At 40.4% G+C, this 17,053-nt stretch overlaps 2 protein-coding genes across 3 annotated transcripts; one reads left to right on the top strand and one right to left on the bottom strand.

Annotated features, from left to right (window-relative positions):
- Positions 1-1,941: 1,941 nt before the first annotated feature.
- Positions 1,942-5,739, top strand: hvcn1 (hydrogen voltage-gated channel 1). Of its 2 annotated transcripts, none has more exons than XM_034543282.1 (6): positions 1,942-2,170; positions 2,662-2,887; positions 3,230-3,334; positions 3,425-3,656; positions 4,843-4,955; positions 5,307-5,739. In XM_034543282.1, exons 2-6 carry the CDS (start codon positions 2,714-2,716, stop codon positions 5,361-5,363), a joined length of 681 nt encoding a protein of 226 aa, XP_034399173.1. In that variant the 5' UTR covers positions 1,942-2,170; positions 2,662-2,713; the 3' UTR covers positions 5,364-5,739. The 2 variants fall into 2 exon arrangements, with proteins under 2 accessions (XP_034399173.1, XP_034399171.1); XM_034543280.1 differs by lacking the exon at positions 1,942-2,170 and adding an exon at positions 2,177-2,563.
- A 48-nt stretch (positions 5,740-5,787) lies between these two features.
- Positions 5,788-16,411, bottom strand: tctn1 (tectonic family member 1). Its single transcript, XM_034543283.1, has 14 exons — positions 16,115-16,411; positions 15,674-15,791; positions 13,024-13,157; positions 12,300-12,451; positions 12,094-12,196; positions 10,858-10,970; positions 10,189-10,209; positions 8,588-8,722; positions 8,335-8,460; positions 7,570-7,658; positions 7,243-7,380; positions 7,007-7,157; positions 6,278-6,409; positions 5,788-6,163 (listed from the first exon to the last, which is right to left on the bottom strand). The coding sequence occupies exons 1-14, from the start codon at positions 16,398-16,400 to the stop codon at positions 6,017-6,019; spliced, it is 1,845 nt and encodes a 614-aa protein (XP_034399174.1). The 5' UTR covers positions 16,401-16,411; the 3' UTR covers positions 5,788-6,016.
- Positions 16,412-17,053: the final 642 nt, after the last annotated feature.

Genomic DNA, 17,053 nt, shown 5'->3' on the forward strand with positions numbered 1-17,053 from the left:
GTTCTTCTGTATCTGTCCTTGTGAAAGCGGAGCTGAAGCAGTCTGTTGGAGAACATGCTCCGCTGTCCATGCAGTAGGTGGTAGAGAGGGTGGTCCAGGTTATCCAATAAGGACAATAATTTCTTCAGTGTCCTCCTCTCCACCACCTGTTCTGGATAGTCCTGTTTGCAGCCAATGATGGAGCCGGCCTTCTGACTCCAATGCTGCTCCTCCAGCAGACTACGGAGAAGTACAGAGCACTGGCCACAACAGACTGGTAGAACATCTCCAACATTTTGCTGCACACATCGAAGGATCGAAGTTTCCTCAAGAAAAAGAGTCTACTCATCCCCTTGTTGTACACAGCGTTGATGTTGGCCTTCCAGTTCAGTCTGTTGTCGATGGAGACACCCAGGAAACTGTACTCCTGCACCATATCCACATCCTCTCCCAGAACTCTCAGCGGTTGTGGAGCCGTCGTCTTCCTCATCTCTCTGATCTTGGCCACATTCAGCACCGCCCCACTCCACAAAGTCATCCACTGTGCTCTACTTCCCGCGTGCAATAAACAGATGCAATGTCCAGTTTTTAACGTGAAAGGTTATTTATTTCTAAAGTTGTATGTTTTCCAACTACTAACAGATACATTCCCTGTCAAAACCCATTTGTCTGTTCCAAAAAGAAAGAAAGACATCAAAACATTCGTTGTGACACAGTGTCTGTTCTCCCACGCTCAAAAACGGTGTGCTCCTGCCAGTCTAGCAACACCTGGCTCCTCTTCTTCTTTTAGGGTTTTTATGGCAGATGGCATCCAACAAAAGGTGCAAACACCTGGCTCTAGTGCTCCTCCTGATTTATATTGGCATATGTCCTCGTTGACAGTGGCCCTACGCCCCCTAGTGGTGGGAGGTCCAACAACAAAAAATGGCTCTTACATGCTATATTGAAGACTCCTCAAAACATCCGTGAACTTCGAGGTATCTGAAGGTCTCTATGGTAACACAAGACGGTTTCATCCAATCAAATCATCAGATCCATTTCTAAATATGAATATATCTCACTGCGTCTGTTAGAACACTTCTCGGGTATAACATTTGGCCTTTATATTATTATAAATGCATACAGTAATGGAGCTCTGCTATATTGTCTGTGCAATAATTATGTAAGAATATGAACTTGAATGTTATTTTATTTTAATGTGTGTCATGAGTTATGGTCGACCAATAAAGTACCTCATAGCGTAATTATAAAATTTGAATTTTTCAACAGCAATTTGCTACATTTTTGTAACAGCCATAAATCTCCTCCAAATGAATTGCATGTGATGCGCCAGTTCTTGGTTTGGGCATAATAATAAATTTCTCTAAGTAATTCTAAAGCCAGTAGTTGGCAGTATGATCACAGACTTGTGGGTTATCAGTGCAGACTCAGAGTTGTAACTTGGAGAGCACAACTTGTGTAGCTGCAAATAGTTTATTAAAAGGTTGTAAATGTGCTAACTTTGACAACACAACATTAACACTTTTATAATTTGTGTTTTAGATACACAGCAGCGTAAAATGCATAGAATAGCCGGATTTAATCTGGGTCTACTGAAAGGTATTTAGGCCTGCTCAAGAGGATCCAAAAGGATGCAGAGAAAATAATCCCCCCAATAAATACGTTCTATTAAAATATTGGCACACCTAAATCATGTGATTAGTGCCATTTGAAATTGTTTTCGAAAGAGTGAAATAATGCAAATCCCCTTGAGGAAATGGGAATTAGAATCAGCTTCTATAGGCTACACATAAATTACTTCAAAGCAAACTTCATCCACAAATAGGTACAATTCATCCTAATTTCCATTCAAGACCATGTCCAAAATATTTTAGGAGCAGCATTTATTCGGCTCGTATATAATCTACCAAGAAACATTTATAGGAACGTCGATTTTAGAAACGTCATGAGGTACTTTATTGGTCGATCTGCTGGGAGGCGGGGCAAGCCTGGAAACAGTAGTGTCATACAAGTATTGTATCATAAATGAAATAAAAGTTTGTTTAATAGAACGTTCACATTTTAACGTGGACTCTGTTTCTGCTCAGAACGGTTTGTGTTCAAGAGTTTTTCTGCTCGAAGTTCAGAGTTTTCAGAGTTTTGCTCTGAGGAGAAGAAGATTGTGTTTTAAACGTCAAAGTGGAAGAGAAAGGTACGTAATTCAACCCGGTGACATTACTTTTAGGATACTATACAAAGAAACAAGGCCAGCGTTACATCTTTGCCTCTCGCGAAACGCGCAACGTCAGTAAAAACGCTGGGATGGCAAACCAAACGGATGTTTTTATCACGAGTTTCAGCCTGCGGTCCAACAGCTGCGACCCCTAAACATTCATTTTAAGGAAGCCTACAGCTCCTTTTGACAAGAAGCTTTGCTTTCTCAATAACATGTTGCAAACTTTAAAAAAAAAGCAGAAGTAAACTCAGATTGTTAGCGTATGGAGAAATCTGCCCCAAAAGTCTGCAACTTTTACAATATTTGGCTGTGCTATTATCGAGTGGCACAGACAACCGGAGGGGTTTCCTGAAATAACAACAACATTTTGTAAGTCGCAAGTTCTAAAATGAGTGTAGAGAAAGCTCTTGCTGTTGTGTCTGATAGACATTTGAATTGAAACACACCCTTCTCTTCTTCCCTCCGAGGTGAGCTGCTGAGGTGGGGCTTTGGTCCACTCCTTTTGTTGAGCCTGCCGTCATGGCTCGGTACCTGGGCTACTTCACCACCGTGGGCGATGGGCAACCGGTCCAGTGGGAGGATGACGAGCTGCACGTAAACAGTGAGGAGCTGAGTCCGGCCACTGGCCAGTTTCCAACAACGCTGACCTTCAGGGAGTCACTGCAGAGGCTCTACGGCTCAGAGCAGTTCCAGGTAAAGAAAGAAAGAAAGTTGCATGGTTTCTCCACGTTGATGGCCTTGATGTTTGTACAAGGTAACAGGTGGCATTTTCAAATTGCTTGTTTTGTGGACCATTGTCCACAACACAGATATATAGAGATGAGCTACAGAGGTATGGGAAGATACTTCTTTCTAACTCCCCACAGATTTTTGATCAGCCTTTCCCCCTCTGGAGACTATATAACATGTTTCCACTTATACAGTAGTTCTCCCCAGTATCTGAAAACCCACTTTGATGGGTAAGATTGGTGCAGTTCCCTTTTAAGTTGCTGTATAAAGAGGCACCTCCCACTGATTGACTGACTTTGCTTCCAGGTGTTGGTGGTGTGTCTGGTAATCCTGGATGCCATCTTTGTTCTGGCAGAGCTGCTTATCGATCTGTCTGTGATCCAGTTGGAACATGACCACCTTGCTCCTGAGGTGAGACACAGATTTGTTCACTTGCTCCATGCAAAACTCACATTTCTCATCAAGACCTTTGTATAACACCATTTACTGATTGTTGTACAGGTGTTCCACTACCTGAGCTTAGCTCTTCTCACATTCTTCATGGTGGAGCTGGTTGGTAAGCTGTACGCGTACCGCCTAGAGTTCCTTCAACACAAGTTTGAGGTGTTTGATGGTGCGGTGGTGGTGGTTTCTTTTGTGTTGGACATTGTGTTCATCTTCCATGAGGACGCCTTTGATGGAATGGGTCTCCTCATCCTGCTTCGACTCTGGAGGGTGGCCAGAATTATCAATGGTCAGTAACATGCCTTGAAGTATTGTTGTTTTGAATGACAATTGTTGTGTATATGAGGGTAGCGTGCTCTGCCTGGGAAGACACATTGCTCATAAAAGGTCTTTTTGTCTCTGCTGTAAGACAGGGAGGTGGAGCTTTTGTTACCCTTTTGATAAGAGTCACTGTGTTGTAGCGAAGCCTGTGCCTCTATAACAAGACTTTTTCTCTGCTGGGGGTGTCGGTGCATACCAGCAGACATTAAAATTAAGGGATGGTTCAGGTTCTTATCCTTACTCAGTGTTGGAACACCCCCAGTTTGAAGAAACATACAGAAGTATTGGGAGAGGAGCAAAGTAATGTATTGCTGTGGACAGGAGCTGCTTAAAAAATGTATATTTGACACCTACAAATAAATCTATATCAGTTTAAGTATACGCTATAATTTGAGTACTCTTTTATCGCTTTACCATGCCGTCACACATCTATGCTCTTTTTAGACTCCTTTGACAAAAACAGGGGTTTTACCTAACAGTACATGGGAGTTGCTGGTCACCACTTCACATTCTCTTGACGTTAGTTAATTTTTCGAATGTTTTAAAGTAAAATTACAACAATTCTGGCCACAGCTTACACACCTTGCTTAACCTCATGTTTGTCATCAGTTAAAAATATTGCGGTTTATCTGCACTCAAGTAACCTAACCTAGCTGCCTAAACTAAACTAAATCCCTAAACTAGGTAGTTCTGGAGGTAAATCTTTGGAAAATGATCACAACAAATTGCAACGGGCAAGGTCGGCATGTTTCAAAAATAAATATTATTCAAAATGAATGGTTTACATTTTATAAAGAGGTATATCACGCAGAAATACTTTATTTATTTGAGGCTAATTAGTCTTTGGTGAAATTTTGTTCCAACATGGTCATTTAGATTGTTATAGTATATTATATAACAATAATACTTGCTACTTAAAGACTATGGGCTGATTGTGATATTATGGACACCCAATCAAATCAATTCAGTTTATTTTGTATCACCCAGAATCACAAATTACAATTTTGCCTCAGAGGGCTTTCACAGACTCCCACCTCCTCTCACTGCAGCTCATTTACTTGAGTTTGCAGTAAAAATGTGCATGCCAAAAAAGAAGAGCACTACAAGCCTGCATAGTTGCTACATACCAAGATGACTATTTGAATGTGTTACAGGTATCATGGTGTCAGTGAAAACCCGTGCAGACCAGAGGATTCACAAGCTGAAGGAGAGCTATGACCACCTCGTTCAAAGAGTCACAGAGCTACAGGAGTGCAGTGATAAACTGGTGATCAATTATAACTTCTTCATACTAGATCAGAAAGATTATTTAGATTTACTTCGGTGAAAAAAAGTTTTCTAATGATCCACATACAGGAGCAGATATTTATATTATTTGTATCCTATGGTCAAAAACTTAGAGATGGTGGGTCAAATCGTTTTGACTTGAGCAGTCAGACAATCCAGCATCATCAGGCTATGCATTATGCATTATGCATAATGCGTCTTACCTGCACAAAACCTTGGGGGAATCTGGGCACAAGTATTTTGAAGCTCGCACAATTGACCCGAGTGTAAGCTTTGAATGATGTTCAACAACAGACTGACTCTTCTCTCTGTCTGTCTCCATCCATCTTAGGAACAAGAGAACCAGAAACTGCAAGCCCTCCTGCAGAAGAACAGCATAGTCTTCTAACTCATCGAGCTAACTCTTGTGGAGCACATACCTCTCTGTTATATTAAAACTACATACTCTATGAACTTTTATTTTATACCTGATTTCAGTATTCCTTCTACTAATTGACAGATCCTTAACTGTTCCCAAGTTACCTGAAGGGAAACAATCTTTTTTGAATACCTGTATCAGTGGATCCATATCCAGGTTTCGCGTCATGCGATGGAGGTCTGCATACCGTATGTTTAATGAATGTCCAGCCTGATATTGCTGGATGTCACACCATAAAGCTACAAAGCCATGGTCTTGAGTTAATAGTAAATATTTGAAACAAATCCTCACACTGATGACTTGTACATAAAACTACTGAGTGACGTTTATGTATGTATGTATGTATGTATGTTGTGAAAAATAAATGAAGTCATTTCATTTGTTTGTTGAAGTTCTTTATTATTTTTTACAAACTAAATTATATTTACATTATTCACACACTATACAGGAACACATAGGGTATATAGTAAATGTTATATACTAGTGAGAGGAATTAAAATGGACTGTTGAGACAAAGTACATGTACTGTTCGGAAAAAGGGGAACGTCAGGTCCTTCTAGACAGCTCGGACAAAAAAGAAGATTCCACATGAACTCTTTCCTTTTTCCATGTGTGTTCTGTGTTCAAACAAAAGGGAAGAAGAAGTCAAAGGGGAGTTTGGCGTTGATGGTGGGCATGGCTCTGTAACCAGGAAGAGCAGCAGTAGAAACTGGTACGAAGGCCACTGAGCTCCTGATTGAAAGGAGGCTGCTTCCTCCAGACAACTTGTCCTAAGGTAAAACAAAGAGTCAGACACAGTAGAAATGATTCAACTGCCATTGCAGGTTCTTTTTCTGTTAAAACTGGAAAGTTTTTGCCAGTATTTATGAAAAAGCGACTCTTACCAAACTGGTGGTGTTGGTTTGGATTACTTCTTTGATGCTCACTATCTGAGCTTGAGGGTTGACCAACGATCCATATTTAGTCCATTCAATTTCTATGTGAAGCGACAGTGGGATGCTGCACCTCTGTGCTTCCTGCAAAACACAAACAAACTACTGGATTGTGGCCCACAACAATGGTGTGGGAGACTGTGGCTCAGTCGTGAGCAGGGTCGTCCTTCAAATCAGAGAATACGTGGTTCGATCCCCGGCTCTGCTATTGTCATTGGGCAAGACACTTAACCCCAACATTGCTCCGCCTGCATGTGTGTGGCTGAATGATGACATGAAATGTTAAAGTACTTTGAGTGGTCGGAAGACTAGAAAAGCTCTACAGGTCCATTTAACACAGATTCCATGAATTAAATCAGCTTTTTATCTCAGCCAAAATACAACATCTCAACCTGAAACTTGAATGTTGAACTCACAGTTGTATAGAAAAACAACCCTCAAAAAAGTAGTGATTAGGAAATTATTAGAGATTAGCAAATTCAAACATATGTACAAATTAGGTTTAACCACTTCCAACAATCAATATATGTGTCATGAATTGAAAAAGTAAATTATATGAAATTATATTGTGGACAAAAGATGGTATCGTAATTATATGCTCTGATTTGACTTACACTTCTCCAATTAGATTCAGGATAAGACTAGACCTGAAGCTCTTTTCCGTTTTGAAACCATGCTCACCCCAGGATTGAAGGTGCTCTCAATTGGCACCCAGTCCAATGGATAGTCTAGCGGGGAGTTTCCAAAAGATGCCACAAACATTGCATGGGGTCCTCTCAGAACATCCAAAAGCACCTGAAGGACCAAGGAGCAGTTGACAGCATCTTCCAGTCTGCGGGGACAAGACCATCACCATCATATATGCATTAGGACGCAAGGAAGCACTGTACATTGAGCAGATGTGTTGTATGTGTTGCCTTAATGCGCAGCCAGACACAGAGTCCAGGCCGAACAAGACAGGGGAGCGTTGATGAGGTCCCTGCAGACAGTCCTGGTCCTCAGCACTATGGAGAAGAGATACTGTGTCTCGAGGGTTGACGCTTCGAGCAATCCCTGTGACGACAACTGCTAAGGACAAATCCGGGGCATTGTAGCACATCAGAGCATCATTCCTGCCTCATCAAACACTGTCAAAGTATCCATACTACTGCTGTCAAAAATATATAACTTAAATGTTCACACTGATTCATACTGTCTGTAAATCAAGGTGAGGGAAATCCAGCATCCAGGCAAGTAAAGGATATTCTGCTGTTCTTGTTCCAGAAACAAGAGGTAGTCCAACCACATAACCTGGATTTCCACTGTAGTGGACAGCCGCCTCCTCCCCATTCTCCTGTTTAATAGACACAAGCTCCGGTACATTATTAGGGCACCAAGTAGTCAGATCAAAGGACTGATTCACTGGCAGTGCTCCATAGTATGGTCTGCTTCTCCACATTCACGGTTGGGCCAGTCTTGTAGCCCCACCTGACCAGAGCAACTTTTGATAAAATTAGCTAACAATAATTTGAAAGCTATGTCAGTAGGCATACATCATCAAAATATCTGCAATCAAGACACAGGTTGAGTGCTACAGGTGTCTACATCATCGGACTAGTTTCTAAAATGTTTTACAACTCTGCATCCTTACATGTACAGGTTCACTCTAGTTTTTTTAAGTTTCAGTCATTTCTCAAGCTTTGTCCCCTCTGCAGCTTAGAGTATAATATAAAAAATGGCAACTTTCGAGGCAAATAAAGTTAAAGTTGTGAGTCAACCGAAAACTGTTCTATTAGTTTCAACAACTCATATACAATAGAAAGCTCAAGCTATCCTCCTAATGCAGATATGTTCCTTTTGGCTATGCCATCCTTTAACTCGTACTGATCTTGTTTTATTAAACCTTTTTTTAAAGAAAATTCGGTGTCTACTAAAATAGTGTTTCTGAGTGCAACATAGCACTCCTATGATTTCCTAAAAAAAGCAACCCCCTTGAGGACAACACTCCAAGACACTTAGACATTGCCAACCTGGACAAATGTGATGTGAAACTCCTGTTCCAGGCGTAGTGCTGCTTTACGGACGAATCCAAGTACCAAAGACACCGTCACATTCACTATCTCACCAGCTGGGTTGTACTTAGTCACATAAGCAACCTATGGAGAGAAAAATGTCTAATTGGTCCAGCAGACGAGGACTTCTTTTTTTAAAGAGTTTGAATTTTACGTCTTAAACTTCAGATATAAATCTCAAAATACAGGTTGTGTGTTGGATTAGGCTCACCTTCAGCACCACATTAGCACAGAAGGTCGGGTTCAGGTGAACAGGGTTGAGGTTTTCTCCTCCACTGACCTTCAGCTCTGTCTGAGTCCCATCGACAGACTGCAGGACGACTGAAGCCACCTCCACAGGAACAAGCTTAAGCAACATCATAAACACCCACTTTATTCAACATTTATTTAACCCAAATATCTTTTCAAATTTTTTACCCTCTGCTTTACCATCAGAGGTTTTACTCTGGATAACAAAGACAATGGATCGGTTTCTCCATCACTTTGGTCCAGACTGAAACAACTCAACTATTGGATGGATGGCCATTTTTACAGACATCAGGATAAGGACTTTTCATCTAGTGCAACCATCAGGTCAAAAGGTGAATGTGTCCAATACTTTGGTTTAGAGGGTCAGACAAAACTATTGACATTCTCGTTGTTGCAGATAGTGTGTGTATTTCAAAAGAAATGGGCCTTTGGAACAATGGCTGTTATTCTTGAAAACAGGCTGTCGGACAATAGGGCTTTTGGTCCAATGGGACAACTTTTGGACTAGTAATAGTAGGCCATCAGAAAAATGGTATGGCACCTTTTTATTCGGATTGTTTTATTGCTGCGGACTAGACTTTTAGTCTTATTTCAGTGTGTTTTACCAGCATAAAAATGTCCTTTAGCGTCCATTTTCTTCATTTTTTAACAGACATGTTGTTAACATGGGGTAATTACAGTTTACAAAACAAAGTTGGTCATGCATGTTCACTGTTGTGGATTACATACACATACACCACTGCTTGATTTTCATTGTCGGAAAAAATCTTTCTGAGAAATCTAAGACACTAACTATTTGTTTTGATTTAATAGTTTGCAGCAATGTAAAGCAAAAAGTAAAGTGTTGTGTCAATGCAAATGTGAAAACTGAATACTTCCTTCTTCTCGGTAACTGAGAGAGAAATGTAAAAATGTTTTTGGTCATCAGAAACTATCTGCCATTTAGTACAGCCCAACATGCATGCCATGATATTTTCACACCTATCACAAGCCTCACAACAACTATACAACCCATCATATCACTCTATAACCAGACAAAAAAACAATGAAAGTTGTATAAGCTATTCTTTTTAAATGCCTACATGGTCATGCCCCTTCCTGCTTATTGAATGTGTTACAAGACACCAGCAGAGTGAACACACGGGCCTCAGGAAACAGGAACTGTCGTATTGTGCAATACCTCATTTGGACAATCAGTTTTCTCTGTTCAAGGAGCAAAAGCATGGCACTGTCTACCAACAGATTGAAAATGGAACACAATTGTAATATTTTTAATAGAGGTATTAAATCATGGTTAAGAGAATCAACATTATTCTCACACCTAACACCCCTTTAAACACACTTGTACTTTGTGTAGTAATGTGAAGACATCATTTTCAGATAATGGAGAGAACATGCGACAATATACACATATATGACGACAGGATTGTGTTTCAAGATGTTTGTTATGAGTTTGTTTTAAACCTTATTCTGACTCACTTAAATGATGAATCGCTTATCAAAATAAGTCAATTAATTTTCTGTCGATCACCTAAACCTAAACAAAAAAGTAAACATACTTACTGCAGCATCTTGAGTCTTCCCCTGTTGAGTGGAAAAGATGTGGTCTTAAAATTACCATCAACTGATTATCTGTGTTTTCAGCATTACTCATTAATCTTGTGCACAAACATCCATGCTACTTGTTTTGTTTGTGAATGGTAAATGGTTGACTGTAAACTGTACTCGTATAGCACTTTTCTAGTCTTCCAACCACTCAAAGACACTACATGTCATCATTCACACCCATTCATACACTGATGGTAGGGGCTAAGGTGCCAGCTGCCCATCAGGACTAACTAACATTCATAAAATATGTATACAGTGCAGGAAAGGCCTGCGGGAGCAATCTCGGGTTAAGTGTCTTGCCCAAGGACACATCAACAAGGACTAGGAAACCGGGGATTGAACCGCTGACCCTGCTCAATAGAGCAGGCTTATTAGAGCAGGGTCATCGGTTCAATCCCCGATCATTAAAACTCACCAAAGAGGAAATTACAACACCTAAGAGATCAGCTGTTGGGTATTGCACTTTCATAAAATTAGAGAACCCGCAAAAGACTTTACTGTAAATCAGGTGGATTAACATTTTAATACCAGTGCATCTTCTGGAGTGCATTAAACGTCCCTAACTGATGATGTCTTTGACAGTGAGTGTTTGAAGGTAAATGTTCTGCAGAGTAAATCACTTACTGCAAAGATCCAGATGTCGGTGTAGGTGTTCATGCTGAGAGCGGGCAGAGATCCACAGTCCTGCTGCAGGACTACACGCCGAGAACACCAACTGCTCTGATCCTTTAGAAACGCTGGGGAGATAAACAGGAAAAGGGTAAGCAACAACATGCAAAAACTATTTTAAGCATGTTTGAATTATATTATTACTATTATTATTATTACTTATTATAATTATTATTATTATGTATTTCCGAAGATGACAGACTATTACAAAAATACAAGTATCAAATTGTGGATTTGACAGAACTATTAAACTGATGCAGTATGAAACATGCAAAGATGAAATAATCTCAATATGATTACATAATAGTATGGAGGGATTTTCGCCTTATGTCTATGACATATCATATCTACACCACTCTCCTGAATGTCTCCTGTATAACCCAGATGTTACAAGGTATAAAGTAAAAAGTGAGCCCATGTAGAATAATCTATAATATGAATTAGGCTGGGTGAGGTTTGATTATATTTTACAAAACTTCACGTTGCATTACTTTACGGCCTTGCTCTGAAACAAACAAAAACAATTCGCTGTAGTATTAATGAAAACGTCACATACAGGCACGATTTAAAAACTATTGTATTCAATTTTCCACATTTTTAGATCTTTAAGTCTTTTTTCTAGTGGTGTGTCAACAAACCCTTTTAATAAGTTCATTGTTTGGACCACAGTATAGAATCCTGCTTACGGCTACGAACAACAATTATCTGAAAGTTACAGATGTCTCTTTCCCAATGTAAGTCATGGGGAAAAAGTCTTTTTGGGCCCCCGTGGAACTCGAGACGGAGCTAAAATTGTAATTCCACCATTTGGCCACGATTTAAAATCAGCCTCAAAGCGTGCTGTTCTTCTTTCTATGCCCGCTTGTGCATTAATTACACATTAAATAGCAAGCCACTTCCTTGTTTTGGTACAGTTGGTTTATAAACCTGATGCAACTGTATTCAAATACACACCAACTGTACTCAAACAAAGTACAAAGTAAGATGTTTGAGGTCTCTGCTATGAAAGCCTCATTAGTCTGATAATCTGACAGAATTGACACTGTTTTCTAATTTGTGTTACAAATCAGTCAGTTTGCTGACTTAATGACTCCACTCTACTTGTTAGCATTCATCATAATCCCATAATCATCACAGTTGCCACAGTTTAGCAAAAGTTACACTGTCCCACATACAGTGGGTAGAAGTTACCTGCAGGACTGGTGTCCATACAGTCAGCAGTGATACAAGGAGCTGGCAGCCAGAACATCCCTCTTTGTCCACTCTCTCCTGCTGTCACCATCACATCCCCACACTGAAACCATAAACCATCAGCAGAGAATGAACATTGCTCTTTTGCGAATACTCAGTTGTTTGAGACAAATAAAACAGATTAACAGTTCAAAACAGAGACTTGCCTGGTATCCAGACAAGGACTGGAGCTGTGCAGGGGTCACCAGACCACCGTTCTCCTCTGAGCCAAAAATAAAGCTGGTGAATTCCTTAAAGAGTGAGTCAAAGTTGCTGTCAGTTGGAAGAGCAGGTGAAGGGTGAGATAATCCATCAACACCTAGACAGAACAAATAGTCAGCAAATGAGACAAACTTGGAGATAGTAAAGTACTTTGTTACATGGCTGCATACTGTACGTACAAGTATCCATACAATTCTGCATAATATACTCTGAAATTTAGAAAGATTACACCAGCCTTATCATTTCAATTCAGCATAAAAGGAATGGTTTGGTGTGATTGAGGTACTTATCCTTAATCAGTGTGTTATCTTGAGCACAGCCCTTTCTGACGCCGTTATGGCCATCTCCAATAATCTAAATATAGCGTACACTCCAACTGATATGGATTTTATTAAGGTGTAAAATACGTTTGGCTCCTGCACCTGTCCACAGCATTACATGACTTTGCTCCTGCACTTGTACTCCTGTCTGTTTCTTCAAACTGGGGGCATGCCGGCAGATATCTACTGTAGGTAATACACTGGCTATAGAGTAGAACAACCCCACTTTAAAAAAAAATCCAAACACTCCCTTTAATGTTCATTTAAATCCAATAATTGAAAAATTGGTGTAAAAATGCTATATTCATAGTTCATTTCAAATCCAAATGAAAGACCATTAATGACTTACGGTTCTGTGACTGAATGCAGAAGACGTCATAATTAGTTTTGTTCTGGACAGATGACTGTAGTTCTGAGAAGCCATCAACAGTTCTCCCTAAAGAGTAAGTTGCTACATCAATGCTGCACAGCTGCTTTTTGCCACTTCAAACAAAAAAAAACACCAATGATTAGCCAGAACATATATTGTATGTACAGATGTTACATTGCTTATCCATTGTGAATAACCACCGGCCTAGAATCGGCCACTGCCCTCGGGTCAATAACCATTTCCTCAGTCTCCTTCACCCGATGGTTACTGTCACACCATTCATTGCATAAATCTCTATTTGTGCATTAGGCCCTTGATGGATAGTTTTCAGGGTGGATTCTGGTGCAGATAGAAGAGGACGAGGGTTTCGACACAGCCCTGAGGGGCATCAGTGCTGATTAATTCTGGGATATGAGGTTGCATTGTTAACCTAACACACTGGGAACTATTAGGTACAAAAGAAAAAATATCATTTAAAAATGTTAATAAATAATAATTAAATTAAATTGATTTAGGATAGCCCCAAATCACACCCATCTGTTTTAATTTCTGAATTAATATGTGAGAAAGAAGTGTATTAAAAAGCTGAGCTAAAATCAACAAACAGTAGGAGTACATAAGATTTTTGGTCTTCCAGATGTCGATGTGTGTGTGATGCTATTAATTCCATCATCTGTGCAAAAAATTAATGTTTTTTCAGGAACAGGTGCAGTTATTGATTTCTTCCATAGGGTGGGGATGGTGTATCTACAGATGGGGAATCATGCTGATGTCAGTTCCTCTGCACATGTTTAAGGAGAAATGCAGAGATACCATCTAGCCCTGTAGCATTCTAAGTTAAAGGTCTGCCTAAAGGTGATTGGACTTAATACCAGCCTTGCATCCTGGTCTTGATTGGTGATGCACCATCATAGCTTAAGGAGCATGTAGTACCATATTGCCCCACTAGAGAGCTGCGCTTACTAAATGCGGGGCTACTTGTGGTTCCTAGAGTCTTCAAAATTAGGATGGGAGCCAGAGCCTTCAGTTAAGCTTGTCTTTTATGGAACCAGCTTCCACTTTCAGTCTGAGAGGCAGACACAGTCACCTCATTTAAGAGTAGACTTAAGACTTTCCTCTTTAATAGTGCTTATAGTTAGGGCTGAATCAGGTTTGCCCTGGTCCAGCCCCTAGAAATACTGCTATAGGCTTATAGGCTGCTGGGGGACGTTTTAGGATACTGAGCACCTATCTCCTCTTCTCTCTTTATGGATGAATTTACATCTCTCCATTGCACTTTACTAACTCTGCTTCCTCCCCGGAGTCTTTGTGACTTCACGTCTCATAGGGTCCATTGGACCTGGCTGTATCTGATGCCTCCAGCCTGGTGAGCCGGCCTCCTGGGTTGGCCCTGCTGATCGCCCCTGCTTCCATCCTCTCCACCTCCTTCTGTTTCATGGATTGTGGAGGTCCATTCATACATTGTCATATTCATTGAATGTGTTTATGTAACTCTGTAATGCTGTTAATTCTGTACACATGACATCTACTCATCTGTCCATCCGGGGAGAGGGATCCTCCTCTGTTGCTCTCCTGAAGGTTTCTTCCCTTTTTTCCCTGTGAAAGGTTATTTTTGGGAGTTTTTCCTGATCCGATGTGAGGTCCTGGGACAGGGATGTCGTATGTGTACAGATTGTAAAGCCCTCTGAGGCAAATTTGTAATTTGTGATATTGAGCTATACAAAATAAACTGAATTGAATTGAACATTGAAGAGGCGTGTCAGCCCAACAATGTCCAGTGCCTTCAGCATCTCAGGGCTAATCTCGTCCACCCCCGGCGACCTATTGAAGGACCTATTGTTCTTCTACTCTTTATTATTATTAGAGACCGAGCACCGACGTAGTCGGAGAGAAGGACCTATTGTTCTTCTAATGTTTATTATTATTAGAGCCCGAGCACCGATGTAGTCGGAGGGAAGGACCTATTGTTCTTCTAATGTTTATTATTATTAGAGCCCGAGCACCGACGTAGTCGGAGAGAAGGACCTATTGTTCTTCTACTCTTTATTATTATTAGAGACCGAGCACCGACGTAGTCGGAGAGAAGGACCTATTGTTCTTTTAATGTATATTATTATTAGGGCCCGAGCACCAACGTAGTCGGAGCGAAGGACCTATTGTTCTACTAATGTTTATTATTATTAGAGACCGAGCACCGAAACGGTCAAATCGAAGGACCTATTGTTATTCCTGATGGTTATTATTATTAGCCCTACAAATATTAATGCCAGCCCACAAGGCTTTTGATGTTTCGTGGAACAATGTTGAAAAAAGAAGGTGCTTTTTTTAAATCATAACTGTACAACTATATATGTGGTGTTACAATGAGGTGGCTTCTGAAGCAGTGTCTCCTGTCTAATCTTATTTTAAGTAGAATGAAACATGTTGTGTGCAGCACCTCCACATAGGATTTAAGATTGATAAGATATATTTTGTGTGTAACATAGGGTCCACTTCAGCAATACATATAAGATAGGCAACCTTGCCACAGATGGTTGAGACCTTGTAACTAAAGACAAGGTCTCAAAAGACACAGCAGGCTAGTCAGCAGCAACCCCCCTTTTCCCTTTGGACTAGGTGGGACACTTGCCTGACAGAGTCCACTAAGCAGCCGGTAAACAGAGCCACCTCCTCACTACATGCTCTATCACAGCAGCAGTTGATGTCACACACATCCTTGTGTATGTCACAGGGACACAGGCTGCCGACTGAAACACAGCAATGCTCAGGTTAGACAAATAAATTCCCACAACAAAGCCTGTTTATCCACCTTGGTGTGGGTGTGTTGTTTGCTGAAAGAATATACATTACAAGGCCATTATGTCAGCATGTGCATTGTGTAAAGCCATGTTCCAGCACCTGTACATCTTTGATATGTTTGCGTGTGCTCAAGAAGATTGGACGATATATATATACATATACATATACATGTATTATTTTTAAAAACATATTGTCCCTACAATAATATACACAATATCTTAACGTAATACGTAATAACTGAGGAGTGCATTGAGGTCTAGCCACAGATTACCTTCAGTCACAGGAGGGAGCAGGCGGCCGGTGACGGGCAGAGGTTCAGCGGGCGATGTCGGCTGAACAGTACTGCTGTAGCTCGATGTTGTTGGGGTTGTCGAGTCAAACTCTGTCGGCTGTGTGGTTGTATAGTTGTCCGTAACATTAAATGTTAAGTTCTGGTCACCATATGTCGTATTAAAGTTGTAGCTTGTTATATTTCCGTGTGTAGTTCCGGCAGTAGACAAGAGAAACAAACATAATAGGTTTGAAGTGGACAAAAACACAGCGGCTGAAACCGCCATCTTTGTTTTGATCGTTGCTATGGTTCTTCTTCTTCGTTTATTCCGTTTACGGGTTACTGCCTTTAATTAAATATTACTGCCACCTGCTGTCCGAACGTGATTGTTTAAATTAAACCAGGTTTGACGGATGTTGCCATTTTGAGAGGCTATTAGCCTCAGAAACTCCTAACCCTGTCAAAACACACGGTGAATGATGTTGCTCATGGAATTTGTCTTTCCAAAAACACTGTCCCAACAATAAAAAGTGTAAATTCCTAATTCACAGTATTGGATACATCAAGTCTTCTGAAGTAATTACTTGAAAGTCAATGTAGAATTTAGCCTAAATGTTATTTGAAAATGGTACATTTACTAGCTTTCCCCACTGTGGGACTAATAAAGGATTCTCTTATTTTATCACATGATATTATCTTTTCTTAAAGCCACATCTGCTTGCCTGTTTCTGTCCCCTTTATGGATCTAAGTTCAACAAAGACTCCCTCTTTCACTCTTTCTTTAGCTCAGACACATGTTCTTGTTCACTTATTGCTTGGTGTCAGTTTGAGATTTTAAGCCAAGATTGCATGTAAGGAAGCGTATTTTTTAATACAGCCTTAATTCTCTACAGTTTGTAAAAAATGTTGTTTGCAGTGTTTTTGTTATCCACAAGATGG

The sequence above is a fragment of the Cyclopterus lumpus genome, chromosome 10 (assembly GCF_009769545.1).
Source record: "Cyclopterus lumpus isolate fCycLum1 chromosome 10, fCycLum1.pri, whole genome shotgun sequence".
Taxonomy (NCBI): Eukaryota; Metazoa; Chordata; class Actinopteri; order Perciformes; family Cyclopteridae; genus Cyclopterus; species Cyclopterus lumpus.